Below are 17760 nucleotides of genomic sequence, written 5' to 3'. Positions count from 1 at the left end.
AGGCGGGTTTTCCTCTTCATCCATAGCATCCACCAGAGTCTTCTCTGTGGGTTCCCATCTAGGAACAGGAAACCAACTGAGGAGCAAGGGGGGACCGCCCCTTTTATCTCTCTGTAGGTTTCCTATTCCTAGGGGCGGATCCCCTCTCTCTAGTGGGTGCTGTCATGGCGAATAGAAAACAATGACTATTAAATGAATACAGACAAAATTCATTGATGCACAAAATTTAATATTAGAAAATGGTGTATAAAAAAAAGATAAGAATGGGTCAAAGCTGTTTTTTGTCTTCGTTATTTCTTTTTACTCCTGAGAATTGTCGGTTTTCTCCTATTGCACTTAAATACAGGCTTGGCTGCTACCATCACTACCTGATCATCATCGTCACTTGAACTGCTAGTTTCCAGTGTTTCCGTTTTTACACTCGAGTCAGCTTTGCTAGGTTTGCTTGGACTTACTTCCTTGCAAGTGTCTGTGCAACTCTTGAGTTTTTGTGTATCCCTGTCCAAGTCCTCACCAAGTGATTTTTCATCCTTAGAAGACAACGGTTTGGTCCCAAACCCAAGAAAGCCGCCATCCGCCTTCTCGGGAGCAGGACTATCCAATTTTTGCTCATTTTTCTTCTTCCCTTTCTGGGGGGTTCTACACTGCATTGCATTTATCACATCCCTATATCCATACTCATTCTCCATCAGCATTGTAGCTTCTTCTACTTCTAGAGCTTCGCTGTCCTTTTCCTTTCTTTTCATACAAGTCACTGCTCTGCGCAGTCGCTGACTTTTCACACCTTGAGCCTCATGTTTCTCCATCCGAAAAAATGAATCAATCCGGAGCTGGGTCTGTGAATAAAAAAGCCAGAAGGATAATTACAGAATTAGAACAAAAGCACCAACTAAACCAATTCAAAAAGTGTGTATTGTATTCTAACCCAATTCACAGAATATACACTATTAAAACAGTCCTTTATTAATAATTAAAGCCTATAATGGCTAGAATCAACTTGAAGACTACCATCTTACATTATTTTTGTGAAGAACATACATTGGTGCGATTAAAAAGATAAAAGGGGTCCAGGGAAGCCCAAGAGGAAATTATCCTATAAAGCATACTAGTGTGGTTCCTATTTGGCCCCGGAGGTTGGCACCCTAATAAAGTGCAAATGGCATCCCCACTCAATGTCGGCTCACCCGGGTTTTCCCCACTAGGCCCTAAAAGAGAAATCAGCTACAATGGTATTTCTACTACAGAGAGACATGTGACATATCATAGATAGAGCAGTCATTTTGATACATCTTACAAAACGTCCTGCTGACGATTCCTCCAATCAGTGCTCACAAATGCCAATGTCAACACGCCCTCGTATAGACCATCAGGCCTATAAATGTAGCAGTAATATAGGCCTAATATGATAATTTTAGGCTAACAAAACCAACATGTCAGCTAATTGCCCCTATCAAGCCATGCAACATCAGCTTAAAAAGTACTGCTGTGACTAAATAGTTTAATACCGTCGTTAGTTAAATAAATAGATCATATTGAACCTAAAAGAGGTTTATAAAACAATAAAATATAAATGTACAAAATATGATTAAGGCCATGTTCACACGTTCCTGATTTCCCTGTTTTTTCTGCACTAAAAACCGCAGCTCTTGGCAGAAAACGCAGGTGTGTTTTTTGGTGCGTTTTTGGTGCGTTTTTTGATGCGGTTTTTAATGCAGTTTTCTCTGCAGAGTGTGTGTTTTCTAGGAAGTTTTTTTAGGGTTAAAATGGCTGAGAATACCCTACCCCTAATTCTAACTGTAGTGGGGGGAAAAAAATAAAATAAATTCTCTATTTTATTATTGTTACTACCTATGGGGGTGATAAAGGGGGGGGGGGGGATCATTTACCTTTTTTTTTTATTTTGACCACTGTGAGGTTATCACAGTGATCAAAATGTGCCTGGAACGAATCTGCCGGCCGATTCGGCGGGCGCACTGCGCATGCGCCCGCCATTTAGGAAGATGGCGGCGCCCAGGGAGAAGACGGACGGACGGACACCAGGAGGCCCGGTAAGTATAAGGGGGGGGAGATGAGGGCACGGGGGGTGGCATCGGAGCATGGGGGGGTGGGATTGGGGCACGGGGGGACAGCCACACTCCGCCCACGCACTTCCTGCTGCAGCGGTTCTGCACCACAAACCGCAGAAAACCCGCAGATATTTTTTCCGTCTGCGGGTTTTACTGCGGGTTTGACCTCACAATGGAGGTCAATCGGTGCAGAACCGCTGCAGTGCCGCACAAAGAAGTGACATGGTCCTTTTTTACCGCAGCTATTCAGCGCGGCTTTTTTAGTGCATTTCCGCAATGTGGGCACAGCGGTTCCTGTTTTCCATAGGGTACATTGTACTGTACCCTGCATGGAAAACAGCTGCGGACCCGCAGCGGCAAAATCGCGGCGGTTCCGCAGTAAAAAAAGCATTGTGTGAACATGGCCTAACTCATTTCAAACTATTATTTCTATGAAACAGTAGAGTTTCAGTGAAGGACATGCTTGGCTGCAATCATTCTGCCAGGCTCTAATTCATGCTGCCCCTGGTTCAGACAGCATGAATCGAGTGACCAGTTCCTTGAATTATATATTCAATGTATTACATAAATACAGTTAGGGCCAGAAATATTTGGACAGTGACACAAGTTTTGTTATTTTAGTTGTTTACAAAAACATGTTCAGAAATACAATTATATATATAATATGGGCTGAAAGTGCACACTCCCAGCTGCAATATGATAGTTTCCACATCCAAATCGGAGAAAGGGTTTAGGAATCATAGCTCTGTAATGCATAGCGTCCTCTTTTTCAAGGGACCAAAAGTAATTGGACAATGGACTCTAAGGGCTGCAATTAACTCTGAAGGCGTCTCCCTCGTTAACCTGTAATCAATGAAGTAGTTAAAAGGTCAGGGGTGGATTCCAGGTGTGTGGTTTTGCATTTGGAAGCTGTTGCTGTGAGCAGACAACATGCGGTCAAAGGAACTCTCAATTGAGGTGAAGCAGAACATCCTGAGGCTGAAAAAAAAGAAAAAATCCATCAGAGAGATAGCAGACATGCTTGGAGTAGCAAAATCAACAGTTGGGTACATTCTGAGAAAAAAGGAATTGACTGGTGAGCTTGGGAACTCAAAAAGGCCTGGGCGTCCACGGATGACAACAGTGGTGGATGATCGCCGCATACTTAATTTGGTGAAGAAGAACCCGTTCACAACATCAACTGAAGTCCAGAACACTCTCAGTGAAGTAGGTGTATCTGTCTCTAAGTCAACAGTAAAGAGAAGACTCCATGACAGTAAATACAAAGGGTTCACATCTAGATGCAAACCATTCATCAATACCAAAAATAGACAGGCCAGAGTTAAATTTGCAGAAAAACACCTCAAGAAGCCAGCTCAGTTCTGGAAAAGTATTCTATGGACAGATGAGACAAAGATCAACCTGTACCAGAATGATGGGAAGAAAAAAAAGTTTGGAGAAGAAAGGGAACGGCACATGATCCAAGGCACACCACATCCTCTGTAAAACATGGTGGAGACAACGTGATGGCATGGGCATGCATGGCTTTCAATGGCACTGGGTCACTTGTGTTTATTGATGACATAAGAGCAGACAAGAGTAGCCGGATGAATTCTGAAGTGTACCGGGATATACTTTCAGCCCAGATTCAGCCAAATGCTGCAAAGTTGATTGGACGGCGCTTCATAGTACAGATGGACAATGACCCCAAGCATACATCCAAAGCTACCCAGGAGTTCATGAGTGCCAAAAAGTGGAACATTCTGCAATGGCCAAGTCAATCTCCAGATCTAAACCCAATTGAGCATGCATTTCACTTGCTCAAATCCAGACTTAAGACGGAAAGACCCACAAACAAGCAAGACCTGAAGGCTGCGGCTGTAAAGGCCTGGCAAAGCATTAAGAAGGAGGAAACCCAGCGTTTGGTGATGTCCATGGGTTCCAGACTTAAGGCAGTGATTGCCTCCAAAGGATTTGCAACAAAATATTGAAAATAAAAATATTTTGTTTGGGTTATGTTTATTTGTCCAATTACTTTTGACCTCCTAAAATGTGGAGTGTTTGTAAAGAAATGTGTACAATTCCTACATTTTCTATCAGATATTTTTGTTCAACCCTTCAAATTAAACGTTACAATCTGCACTTGAATTCTGTTGTAGAGGTTTCATTTCAAATCCAATGTGGTGGCATGCAGAGCCCAACTCGCGAAAATTGTGTCACTGTCCAAATATTTCTGGCCCTAACTGTATATAGAAGAAGTTTCGTTCTCTACAATAGTCACAATAGTACAGTTGGAAGGGACCTCCTGGGTCATCTGGTCCAACCCCCTTAATGGTATTTTACAGGGAGAAATGCAAGATTCTACATCTGGGCAAGAAAAACAAAAATTACATCTACAGAATGGGTGGAATAGAATTAAGCAACAGCTCGTGTGAAAAAGAATTGAGTATACTAATAGATCACAGACTGCACAAGTATTAACAGTGTGAAGCAGCAAAAAAAGGCAAATACCATTCTAGGATGTATTAAGAGAAGCATGAAGTCCAGGTCAGGTGAAGTAATTATCCCCCCTCTACACATCCTTTATCAGGCCTCATCTGGAATACTGGGCACCACATTTAAAGACAAACAAACAAAACAAAAAAACAAGACATTGAAAAACTGGAGCAAATTCAGAGAAAAGCTACCAGGATTGTGAACGGACTGCAAAGTATGTCCTACAAGGAACGATTAAAGGGTCTGAAAAGGTTTAGCTTGCAAAAAAGAAGGGTAAGGAGACTTAAAGGGAACCTGTCACCTGAATTTGGCGGGACCGGTTTTCGGTCATATGGGCGGAGTTTTCGGGTGTTTAATTCACCCTTTCCTTACCCGCTGGCTGCATGATGGCCGCAATATTGGATTGAAGTTCATTCAATGTCCTCCGTAGTACACGCCTGCGCAAGGCAAGATTGCGCAGGCGTGTACTACGGAGAACATAGAATGAACTTCCATGTGTAAACGTGATGGAAAACTGCTACGAATCTGCAGCGGCCAATCCGCACATAGCCTAATTCTAACTCTAACCCTAGTTCTAACCCTAACCCTAGTTCTAACCCTAACCCTAGTGGAAAAATAAAAATAAATATATTTTCTTTATTTTATTATGTTCCCTACCTATGGGGGTGATAAAGGGGGGGTTATTTACTATTTTTTTTATTTTGATCACTGTGATATGATCTATCACAGTGATCAAAATGAATCTACCGGCAGATTCGGCGGGCGCACATGCGCCCACCATTTTGGAAGATGGCCGCGCCCATGCAGAAGACGGACGGACACCGGAGGTCGGCAAGTATGAGGGGGTGGGATCGGAGCACTGGGAGAGCGGACTGGAGGACGGAGGGGGGGGGGGGGGGTAGAGGACAGGACGGACAGGACAGAGGCAGAGGCAGATCGTGGTCTCCAGCCATGGCCAATGATATTGCAGCATCGGCCATGGCTGGATTGTAATATTTAACCAATTTTCATTGGTGAAATATTACGATTGCTCTGATTGAAAGTGTAATGTCATTTTCAACAGCCAATCAGAGTGATCATAGCCACAGAGGTGGGGGGCAAAGGTCGGGTGAAAGGTCCCTGCAGGTCGGGTGAAATTAGTTAACCCTTTCACCCGATCTGCAGGGATACGATCCTACCATGACGCCACATAGGCGTCACAGGTCGGATTAGCACCGACTTTCATGACGCCCACGTGGCGTCACAGGTCGGGAAGGGGTTAAGGTAATGAATATTCCCTCCACACCTATGAAAGTGGACACGCATGCATATTCATTACCTTAATGAGCGGTGTCATGTGATTGCCCAGCACAGGAAGAGCTTCTGAAAACCAGAACCAACGAGATGATGCGAGGGCGCCGAGACTAACAAGATACTGGGAGGGCACGCTGGAGGGTGAGTAGGATGTCTTCTGGAAGCCGGCGGCTGCGAGTGTCACTGTGCGCGCTATAAGAGAAATTAATATTAATTTCTCTTTAGCAGCGGCACAGGCTTTTGCCACAGCCGATTCCTTCCTCTGTGACCCACTGCTCCCCCTCGGTTTTCTGGGACAATTGACTAGTGTATAAGCTGAGGGGGGCGTTTTCAGCACAAAAAATGTGCTGAAAAACTTGGCTTACATAGTTACATAGTTAAGGTTGAAGGAAGACTATAAGTCCATCTAGTTCAACCCATAGCCTAACCTAACTTGCCCTAACATGTTGATCCAGAGGAAGGCAAAAACACCCCATGTGGCAAAGAGTAAGCTCCACCTTGGGGAAAAAAATTCCTTCCCGACTCCACATATACGGCAATCAGACTAGTTCCTGGATCAAAGCCCTATCAAGGAATCTAGTGTATATACCCTGTAACATTACACTTTTCCAGAAAGGTATCCAGTCCCCTCTTAAATTTAAGTAATGAATCACTCATTACAACATCATACGGCAGACAGTTCCATAGTCTCACTGCTCTTACAGTAAAGAATCCGCGTCTGTTATTATGCTTAAACCTTTTTTCCTCCAAACGCAGAGGATGCCCCCTTGTCCCTGTTTCAGGTCTATGATTAAAAAGATCATCAGAAAGGCCTTTGTACTGTCCCCTCATATATCTATACATTAACATAAGATCACCCCTTAGTCTTTGTTTTTCCAAACTAAATAGCCCCAAGTGTAATAACCTATCTTGGTATTGCAGACCCCCCAGTCCTCTAATAACCTTGGTCGCTCTTCTCTGCACCCGCTCCAGTTCAGCTATGTCTTTCTTATACACCGGAGACCAGAACTGTGCCCAGTATTCTAAATGTGGTCGAACTAGTGACTTGTATAGAGGTAAAATTATGTTCTCCTCATGAGCATCTATGCCTCTTTTAATGCATCCCATTATTTTATTTGCCTTTGTAGCAGCTGCCTGACACAGGCCCCTGAATATGAGTTTGTCATCCACCCATACACCCAGGTCTTTTTCATTGACGGTTTTGCCCAGAGTTTTAGAATTAAGCACATAATTATACATCTTATTACTTCTACCCAAGTGCATGACCTTACATTTATCCCCATTAAAGCTCATTTGCCATTTATCAGCCCAAGCTTCTAGTTTACATAAATCATCCTGTAATATAAAATTGTCCTCCTCTGGATTGATTACCCTGCAGAGTTTAGGGTCATCTGCAAATATTGAAATTCTACTCTGAATGCCCCCTACAAGGTCATTAATAAATATGTTAAAAAGAAGAGGGCCCAATACTGACCCCTGTGGTACCCCACTGCTAACCGCTACCCAGTCCGAGTGTGCTCCATTAATAACCACCCTTTGTTTCCTATCCCTGAGCCAGCTCTCAACCCACTTACACATATTTTCCCCTATCCCCATTATTCTCATTTTATGTATCAACCTTTTGTGTGGCACCGTATCAAAAGCTTTTGAAAAGTCCATATACACTACATCTACTGGGTTCCTTTGGTCCAGTCCGGAACTTACCTCTTCATAGAAACTGATCAAATTAGTCTGACATGAACGGTCCCTAGTAAACCCGTGCTGATACTGGGTCATGAGGTTATTCCTCTTCAGATACTCCAGTATAGCATCCCTTAGAATGCCCTCCAGGATTTTACCCACAGTAGAGGTTAAGCTTACTGGCCTATAATTTCCGAGTTCAGTTTTTGTCCCCTTTTTGAATATTGGCACCACATTTGCTATACGCCAGTCCTGTGGTACAGACCCTGTTATTATGGAGTCTTTAAAGATTAAAAATAATGGTCTATCAATGACTGTACTTAAATCCTGCAGTACTCGAGTGTGTATCCCATCTGGGCCCGGAGATTTGTCAATTTTAGTGATTTTTAGACGCTAACATACTTCCTGCTGGGTTAAGCAGGTGACATTTAATGGGGAATTTTTAGCACTAGACATTTTGTCTGCCATGGGATTTTCTTGTGTAAATACTGATGAAAAAAAGTCATTTAGCATATTGGCTTTTTCCTCATCCTCATCCACCATTTCACCCAGACTATTTTTAAGGGGGCCAACACTATCATTTTTTAGTTTCTTACTATTTATGTAGTTAAAGAATATTTTGGGATTATTTTTACTCTCTCTGGCAATAAGTCTCTCTGTCTCAATCTTTGCTGCCTTGATTTGCTTTTTACACAATTTATTTAATTTTTTGTATTTATTTAATGCCTCCTCACTACCTACTGCCTTTAATTCTCTAAATGCTTTCTTTTTGTCACTTATTGCGCCCCTTACAGCTCTATTTAGCCATATTGGTTTCCTCCTATTCCTAGTATGTTTATTCCCATACGGCATATACTGTGCACAGGTCCTATCCAGGATGTTAATAAACGTCTCCCATTTTCTTTGTGTATTTTTGTGTCTCAGGATATCATCCCATTTAATTGCACCAAGATCCTCTCTCATCCGTTGGAAATTTGCCCTCCTGAAGTTTAGTGTCCTTGTAACCACTCTATTACACATCTTTTTAAAGGATACATGAAAACTTATTATTTTGTGATCGCTATTTCCCAAGTAACCCCCAACCCTTATATTTGCTATGCGGTCTGGCCTGTTGGTTAATATTAGGTCTAGCAGTGCCCCCCTTCTTGTTGGGTCCTGAACCAGTTGTGAAAGGTAATTGTCTCTCATAGTTGTCAAAAACCGATTACCTTTGCTGGAACTGCAGGTTTCTGTTCCCCAATCTATTTCAGGGTAGTTGAAGTCCCCCATAATAATGACTTCTCCTTGAGTCGCAGCTTCATCTATTTGCTTTACGAGGATATTCTCCATTGCTTCCATTATTTTTGGAGATTTATAACAAACCTCTATCAGTAATTTATTATTTTTTCCCCCTCCCCTTATCTCCACCCACAGGGATTCTACATTTTCATTAAATTCACCTATATTATCACGCCGGATGGGTTTTAAGGACAATTTTACATATAGACACACCCCACCCCCTCGCTTATCTGTACGGTCATTTCTGAACAGACTATAGCCATGCAAGTTAACAGCCCAGTCATGGCTCTCATCCAGCCACGTTTCAGATATCCCCACCATGTCATAATTATGCTCCAACAACATTCGTTCTAATTCGTCCATTTTGTTGGCGAGGCTTCTGCCATTAGTATACATGCACTTGATGTTCCTCTCTGTACCTCTACTCTTTCTTAAATTATTAACTGTTCTAACCCCACCCCCCATGCCACCACCACCCCCAACTTCCTTATTTGTGCCCAGGTCTCTGTCTGCACTATCTTCCCCTCCTATGAAATGAATACCCTCCCCCCGAATCCCTAGTTTAAACAATCCTCCAACCTTCTAGCTATTTTCTCCTCCAGCACAGCTGCACCTTCCCCATTGAGGTGCAGTCCATCCCTAGCGTAGAGCCTGTAGCCAACTGAGAAGTCGGCCCAGTTCTGCAGGAACCCAAACCCCTCCTTCCTACACCAATTCTTGAGCCACTTATTAACCTCCCTAATCTCCCGTTGCCTCTCTGGCGTTGCAGCCTAATTCCCTGAAATCATCTTTAAGGACCTTCCACATACCTCTAACTTTGTCATTTGTGCCTATGTGCACCATGATCGCTGTGTCCTCACCAGCCCCTCCCAGTAATCTGTCCACTTGATCAGCGATGTGTCGGACTCGAGCGCCAGGTAGGCAGCACACCGTTCGAAGATCCCTGTCTTTGTGACAGATTGCCCTATCTGTTCCCCTAATAATGGAGTCCCCCACTACCAGCACCTGTCTGGCCTGCCCTGCTCTCCTATTTCCCTCCTTACTGGAGCAGTCACTCCCCCGGCTTTCAGAGGACATGCCTGGCTGCAGCAGTGCTACCCCTGTACTGGCACCCCCCTCATCTGCCAACTTAGCAAACTTATTGGGGTGTTCCAGATCAGGACTAGCCTCCCTGGCACTCTTCCCTCTACCCCACCTCCTAACTGTCATCCAGCTTGCTACTTCACCGTCCTGCAGCTCCATCCTACCATCCCCCCCTCATCTGTCCCATAGAGCGTCTGCTCCGTGAGCAGAAGACTCCTCTCCATATTGTCAATGGATCTCAGTGTTGCCAGCTGCACATTTAGAGTCAGAATCTGGGTTTCCAAATGCACAACGTGCTCACATCTCGCACAGCAGTATGCACCCTCGATCGGCTGCTCAAGGACTGCATACATGTGGCAAGATGTGCACTGGATGGCATTAACAATCGTGGAGCACATTTCCTAATGGGGATTGCACCAGACAGAAAAGTTAAATAAAAAATAAATAAATAAAAAATAAATACAAAGTATTAATTAAAAAAAAAAAAAAAAAAAAAAAGACAGCAATTCAGTACTTCCTCCCTTGGAAACTCCCTGACTCCAAAGTCACTGAATCACAAGTCACACTTACCGCCGTCCACACTTACGCTCTGGTCACACTCAGCTCGCTCACACTCGCTATGCTGAAGATTTATAGATTTTTTTTTCTCTAGTTCCCCTCAACAGCAATCCACCTTGCTGTTCAAGTGCACTTCCAAAAAGGACTTGAGCCCCAAACAGCTGCCCCTTATAAACCCTTAACTATGAGCCCCCACCCTAAGTTAACCCCTTATGAATATAGCTACTCCCAATTCAGCAACTCACACCAATTCACACAGGTATTTGTTAAAGGCTTTCCAAATACCTCTTCACTGAATCACAAGTCACACTTACCGCTGTCCACACTTACGCTCTGGTCACACTTAGCTCGCTCACACTCGCTATGCTGAAGATTTATAGATTTTTTTTTTTCTCTAGTTCCCCTCAACAGCAATCCACCTTGCTGTTCAAATGCACTTCCAAACGAGTATATACAGTACCTTTTATTCCACATTCGTGTTTGTACCTCTGAAGTGATACCAATGATTCTTTTTGATATGGGAGATTTATGTAGTGTTTTCCCTATTTGAGGCAGTATTTAATTAAAGGGATACAAACTTACATAGTAGACCTTACCATAAAGAATTTTCTGACCTGTATATGAACTTTCTGTAATTATACATTTCTGCAGAGAACCACTACTGTGTGTCCTCATTTTGCACTTGTTTGGTGTGATTAGTATGTAATATTTTAGGTGCTAATAAAGTATTTTTGTACATTTTTAAACACTCCTGTGCTCCTATTTTATAATGCTTATTTTGGAGTGTTTTTTTTTCTGTGGCTGAGTGTATAGTGCTCTGTCCACATATTACCATGAGTCTGGGTCTTCTGGTATTAGAGGCTGGACATCTGTCTGAAGTATTTTCGTGATCTAGACTGTATCATCCTCTTAATATAGCTTAAAATGTTTGGTTTGTTTGCTGCTGCAGCATCACACTGTTGACTCATGTGCAGTCTGTGATCTATTAGTGTACCCAAGTCTTTTTCACATGTGCTGTTGATTAGCCCTAATCCTTCCAGTTTGTATATGCTTTTTTTCATTTTTCTTCTCTAGTATTAGCTATCCCTCCTAACTTTGTGTCATCAGTAAATTTAATCAGTTAACCCTCAATTACTTCATCTAAATCATTGATAAAGAACAACGCAGGGCCCAGAGCAAAGCCTTGTGGTATCTTACTTGAGACATTCTTCAAAATAGAAGCGCAGCTATTTATGACCACTCTTTGGGTCCGATCACTAAGCCAGTTATGAATCCACCTAACAGTTGCCTTCTATACTTGGTAATTTTTTCAATAAGGATAGTGTGACATTGTCAAATGCTTTGCTGAAGTCAAGATATACTACATCTACTGCGTTTCCCTGATAAACAGTTAGCTGCCAATTGGCAGCGATACGTGTGGGAGTTTATACAAGCAATTATTTAGTATCCACTCCCTGTAATGTTTTCAGCACACTTATACTGTTTGGATGTCAAATTACTAAATGGTGCAATTGTCTGAATTATTGGATAGGTCATTTTTCTCCTTTGTATTCGTATATATGATATACTATAGCCCTATTTAGTTTAAAACAGCCACTGTTTTCAGGCCTAGTTTATTGCGCTATTTAGGGCATGGTCACTTACTAGGTATGAATATTTAATATTCAGGCCCCATTATGCTTTTATGTGTATTTAAAAGGTTTTTATTTTTGTTGGTCTAATGTGTCTTTTGAAGTGATAACATACAGCTAATAGTTTACTCTATTTGGGATGTTCGGTGTATTTATAGGAATATCTTTGTTGTGTACTTTCCTTAGGATAGGTCATCAATATCACATAGGTGGAAATCTGACCCAAGGTTACAAACAACCCCCACCTCCTCAAAAAAAAAAACAAAAAAAAAACAAACACAGCAACGCTCTTGCCTATTGGCTATGTATGACATTGGACCCCAGTCTTATTTAGTTATATGGGAATGAGTAGCAATGCCAGATACAGCCTATTCACAGAGGTGCACGGTTTCTAGGAAAAATAAAATAAAAATAATAATAATTCAAAAGATCCATTATATTAAATGCACACATCTACGATTAAAGAATATGTTTGAGCAAATAGGGACTTACCTGCTGTGAATTTAACTGTTTCATCACTGGCAGTAAAACTTCATCAGTTTTGGATCGATACCAGCCAAAGCGGCTCTCACAAAATGTATTTGGAGTTAAGAAAACTGGTTTAAATTGTAAGTACTACAGTGTACAATTAATGCTTCATCTATGTAAACAAGGATGCAAGCAATAAAAAAATAAAAATAAATAAATTAAAAAAAAGGAGTGGTCAAGGAAAAAACAAAACAAAACAAAAGGGATTCTGCTCCTTTCCACTGGTTGTGCTTTTGACTATTCAATTCAGTCCCAATAATTTCAATAGATCAGATAGGTTGCGATACCAGATTAAACCCATAGACAGAGAGAAAAGCTGCAAAAAGTGTTTGTAATCACACATACTGTAGCTCTGCTCTAGTCTACTCCGTAGATTCAGAGAGATCAGAGAGCATGGCTGTGTGTCGTGACATGTCTCAAAATGAAAAGGCCTGCTATGACCTTTTCTCGGAGAGTGTTTTTAATTCCCCTGCATGATTTTGGCCTATCAGAAGCAGGGGGTGTCATGTAGTGAGCATGCCCCTAGAGTCCAATCTATGCCAACACCCTCTTGGTCTCAGCTTGTACAGTTTAGATCCTAATCTATGCTAATACTTCTGTAATAAAGATGAAAAATAAAAACAACAGTAGATTTTAAGTCAGTTCGGCCGCCACCAATCCAGGATGTTGACAGTTTAAAATGCTCAAACTGGTGAAAGGTCCTCTTTAATAATGAAACCATGTTCTGAAAAACTGTAACATACATAAAAATGTGAGAATACAAGTTTATTTGAAAGACTTCTAAAATCTTATTCTGGATGATTCTATACAAATTGTAACTATGTAAAGGATATTCCCGGATTTCATCTAGATCTGGCCTTCCCCAGGCAAAAGCTCCTTTGGAATCATCTACCACAGGCTTCAAATATGCATCAGCTACAGCAGGGTTAGGAAACGCAGGTTGTAGCTCCAGATTACGTAATTTCCTCTTCACTTTGGTATCGTTAGGATTAACGCTGATCTTCTTATTCTTTTGGGCTTCTGCCCACCAATCCCTGCAAAGAAATTTGGTTAAAAGGGACTGTTTTATTACTGATGCTCTATCCTATTCTTAGGATAGGTGAGCAATATCATACTGGTGGTGGTGCTGAGGGTCGTTCCCTCAATCTGATGTTACGAACTCTGGTGGTGGCAAGGTGTAAACTGTGTATGGAGCGGGACAGAAAACTCAGTGCACAGTCTAGTGGCCACGCTTGCGTAGTGCAGGTCAGCTTCTATTCAAACATGGTATTTTTAAACATCAAGAGTTGACAGCTCCTTGAATGAGTCCCATTACATAAACTTGTTTTTACAGAACGAGAATGCCAGGCACTGTAAATGGATACCACCCACAGTTTCTACCACCAAATTAGTCTCTGCAACTCCAAGTGCCTTTCAAAGTCTCCTCTCCAAATCAAATACTTGTAATTAAGAAGCTTCAACATCTGCAATAGCTTTACAGTCTTTAAGAAGATCTGAGCAGAGGAAGGTTGGGGCTTCAGTTATAATGAATGGACAAGGAAAGAATGCTTTGAACACTTAATAGTATAACACACATAATTGTCTGTAAACATTAAAAATCTTTGAAGCCATATGACAATAGATTAGATTACACGACACGAGTGTATATTGCTTGTGCATAAAATAAAACCCAATAGAACTTTAAAAGGGGAACTGGTCATAAGATCATGCTGCCTAAACATTATAGAAGCACTCCAAACTATATATTTTTTAATTAAATCTGTGTATATGGGCATGTAGTGTTGTGCAAGTGTATTAATATACTCAGCTACTGCTGCTTTCTCCAGGGTCTTGCAGTTTTATGACCGAGCCACCAGCAGACGCTGAAGAATCCGGACAGTGTGCTGCAAGTATTCACAAGTTTGCCATCACACAGAGGGACTGCAGACTTTCGTGTTAAACCTGGACAACCCATTAAAAAAGACATATCCTCAGAAAATCCTGTGATATGGTTTTAACTTGGCGATAGGTCCGCTTTGAAGTTCCCTTACATTAAAAAGAGGTTGTCCACTATAGCATTGACTACCTATCCTTAGGATAGTTCATGAACATCTGATCCATCAGGGTCCAACACCTGGCACCCGCGCCGATCAGTTGCTCTCGGTGTCTCCTGATCGTACCCTGTCGCGGCCACTTCACATCCACCTCCTATTCAAGTTAATAGGAGGCAGCCACTATCAGAAGACTGCCAGCTCCGCAAGTGAGAAGTTCTGGCTGGTGGCCACTACTGACTCTGAGATGAGCTGGTCGGTGGGGGTGCCGCGTGTAGGACTGACCGATCAGACACAGATGACCTATCCACTAACAAAGAATGTAACAAAGTAGTATGTATAATTTGATCTCTATTTTACAGAAGCTTAGAGCTCCTTGAAACCATAAGACAGTACATTTCAGGGGTCTCAAACAATGCTGAGTATATGGGCCGTACATGGAAGAATGTGAACTTGAAGGGCCACATTCTTTCCAGGGTGAGATTATATTTTTAGTGATACAATATTGTTTTTTCTATACACCTTTTCCAAATGTTTTGGCTTGTTTTTTAATTTTATCCTTTTAAATAGCATTCATCTTATGGGTTACGGTACAGTTTTATTGCTTCGGTCATTACGGATGCAGCGATAATAATCATGCACTTTGTTTACTTTAGTTTATATTTAAAACAGCATTTTGAGTGTACAATTTTTTTGTTTATTTTAGCTTTTTTTTATTTCCTTATTGTGTCCCACAATTGGCTACATACAGTAATTTTGTCTTACAATTAGCACCATGTAGTAATTCTGACCAACATCTTATAGTAATATCTCCATCTTGTAGTAAAGTCCTCGTCCTGGTCAGCATCTTGTAGTACTGTCCCCATTCTGGTCTCCATCTTATAGTACTGTCCCCATCCTGGTCTGCATTTTGTAGTAATGTCCTCATCTTATAGTTATGTGCCCATCCTGTAGTAATGTTCCTAAATCTGCCACGTTTCAAATGTACATTAAGAAAATCCTTCTGCGTCTAAGGCTAGGTTCACATCGCGTTAGGGCAATACGTTTAACAAATCCATTAAACTGATGCGCCAACGATGAGCCCAAATTGTCTGTATTTTTGCGATCGCATTAACGCATGGTTGCATTGCGTTAGCATGTGTTAACAATAGAGTTTTATGCAGAGCGAACGCTTCCATTCACTGTGCATTCGCCGTTACGGACCCGAAAACTTAGTAGTCCGCGTTCGAAGGTGCGTCACAAAATAACGGACCATCACTAGTGCATGCCGATTTTGACATGCGTTTGGATCCGTTACGCTAGTGTAATTCTATGCGTGCGTTAACGATCAGTTAAATTGCATTAGTGCCGCTTAGAAACGGATCCGTTAAAAGAATTGCCCTAACGCGATGTAAACCTAGCCTAAGGATACACATTCAACTGTAAAGAATCGCCGGCCTCACGGTTCCAGGACAGAGCCACATCACGGGATCTCTGGTGACTGCAGGCCGCATGAAGCAGCCTCAGGGACTGCATGCATTTTTTGGGCTCTGCGTTTGAGCCTCCTGCATTAGATTATTACACCCATTGACACAGATAAGGTGATGCAAAATTAAATAACTAAATTATAGTTAAAGAGTACTTCCAGACAACCAAATCCATATTTAAACATTATAGATCTATATAATCACACATGCATACTACAGAACTTACTTGAAGTTTATCAGAGGTTCTAGACCATACCCAGAAAATTCATTCAGTATCTCCATGGCAGATACATGGCCAATTGAGGGTATTCCTTCCGTATAATCACTCCCCATCAAATATGCTAAATTAATAAGTTTAGAGCGATCCAAGCCTGCAAAAGAAAATTAGAAGTAAAATTAATAAGTTCACATTTTTTCAAAGCAAAGTAGTATATAACACTGTACCAATAACACTTGATGTTTCCCTGTCCAGATAGAAAGAGGCAATGAAAGTGAATATTATCAGTCACATTACTGTGGTGATTTAAAAAAAAAAAAAATGATTTAGTAAAATGATGACACTAATGAGTGATCTAAATTGCATACAGAATACAAAAGCATAGAAAGGGACACTATACTCAGAATGGGTTTATTTAATGGTTGGCAAAACATACGGGTCTTAAAAGCCATGGTTGAAGAAGACGACAAAAAAGGACGAGGCTAAACTTATAGATACATAATAAAAGTGGGAAGTACAACATCTATGATAAATTTGTAGTCAGAGATCATGCTGAACCCAAAGGTTTTTATTTACAAGAAATTCATCATGTGTAACAAATTATGCAGAAAAACAATTTTAAAGATGTTCGGCAAGAATTACAAATATGTGTTCAGCAGAAAAAGCACAACGCAATGTGGGCACGTATAATGCAAAACTTTGAAAAAAAGAGTCACCCAAAAATGTAGGTGGTACTATATAAATCAGTACTGTTCGTTATGTTGCACAGCATTTTCATGGTCTTTACAAAGGGATGTTGCTCACATAATGCAGAGTAGTTTAAAGACACACACACCCAGAGAATCCTGAGCGATACACCCCCCTTTAATAGTGTGGAGCAAACATGCTTGGATAAGGTGTTATGCGAGCATGATCGGATGCCAACGGTGTCTTTGGTGTGCTCAAAAAATATAGTTAAGACCCCGCGGCTGAATGTCTCATGGCAGGGAATGTCTCACGCATGCAGGGATTGCTGTTTGTTCGGGACAAACAGCTATACTACAAAGATCAAGGCCTTAGCAGTGAAACGCAAGTTATAATATATAGCGGACACCGCCTGCACACTGTCTTCTGATCGCTCACTCACACAAGCCCAGACAAGAAGCAGCACTAGGATTCTGAGAACGCCATGATTGATTGAAGTCCTGATGGGGTCTCCAGGTCCTGTCTTGAAAAGCTTGATATGGGCACTAGCGACATTGTGGGGGACCCCATCGCCAGAGAAACACTCATCATAAATGCACAGCAAATACATATAAGTCAGTGGTTGCAAAGCAGTTCAAGAAAGATTGTCTGAAACAAAACTCAAACCACGGCCGTCTCATCTGTAACAATCATTTTTTTGTCAACTTTAACAGATGAATGTCCATTATGGTTGAAATCACCATTTCCTCACCTCTGAATTAAAACCTTCAC

General features: G+C 41.6%; 1 protein-coding gene across 2 annotated transcripts in view; it reads right to left on the bottom strand.

Annotated features, from left to right (window-relative positions):
- Positions 1 to 212: 212 nt before the first annotated feature.
- Positions 213 to 17760, bottom strand: part of ERCC5 (ERCC excision repair 5, endonuclease) — a 92813-nt gene continuing 75265 nt past the window's right edge. For both annotated transcript variants that reach the window (XM_069757960.1, XM_069757959.1), the window contains exons 13-16: positions 16315 to 16459; positions 13426 to 13626; positions 12557 to 12641; positions 213 to 836 (exon numbers count right to left, since the gene is read on the bottom strand). In XM_069757960.1, coding sequence (XP_069614061.1) covers positions 291 to 836; positions 12557 to 12641; positions 13426 to 13626; positions 16315 to 16459 — 977 coding nt within the window. In that variant the 3' untranslated portion in view covers positions 213 to 290. The remainder of the gene's footprint in view (positions 837 to 12556; positions 12642 to 13425; positions 13627 to 16314; positions 16460 to 17760) is intronic.

Source organism: Ranitomeya imitator, chromosome 3 (assembly GCF_032444005.1).
Source record: "Ranitomeya imitator isolate aRanImi1 chromosome 3, aRanImi1.pri, whole genome shotgun sequence".
Lineage (NCBI taxonomy): Eukaryota > Metazoa > Chordata > Amphibia > Anura > Dendrobatidae > Ranitomeya > Ranitomeya imitator.
This window is presented reverse-complemented; position numbering and strand designations above follow the sequence as displayed.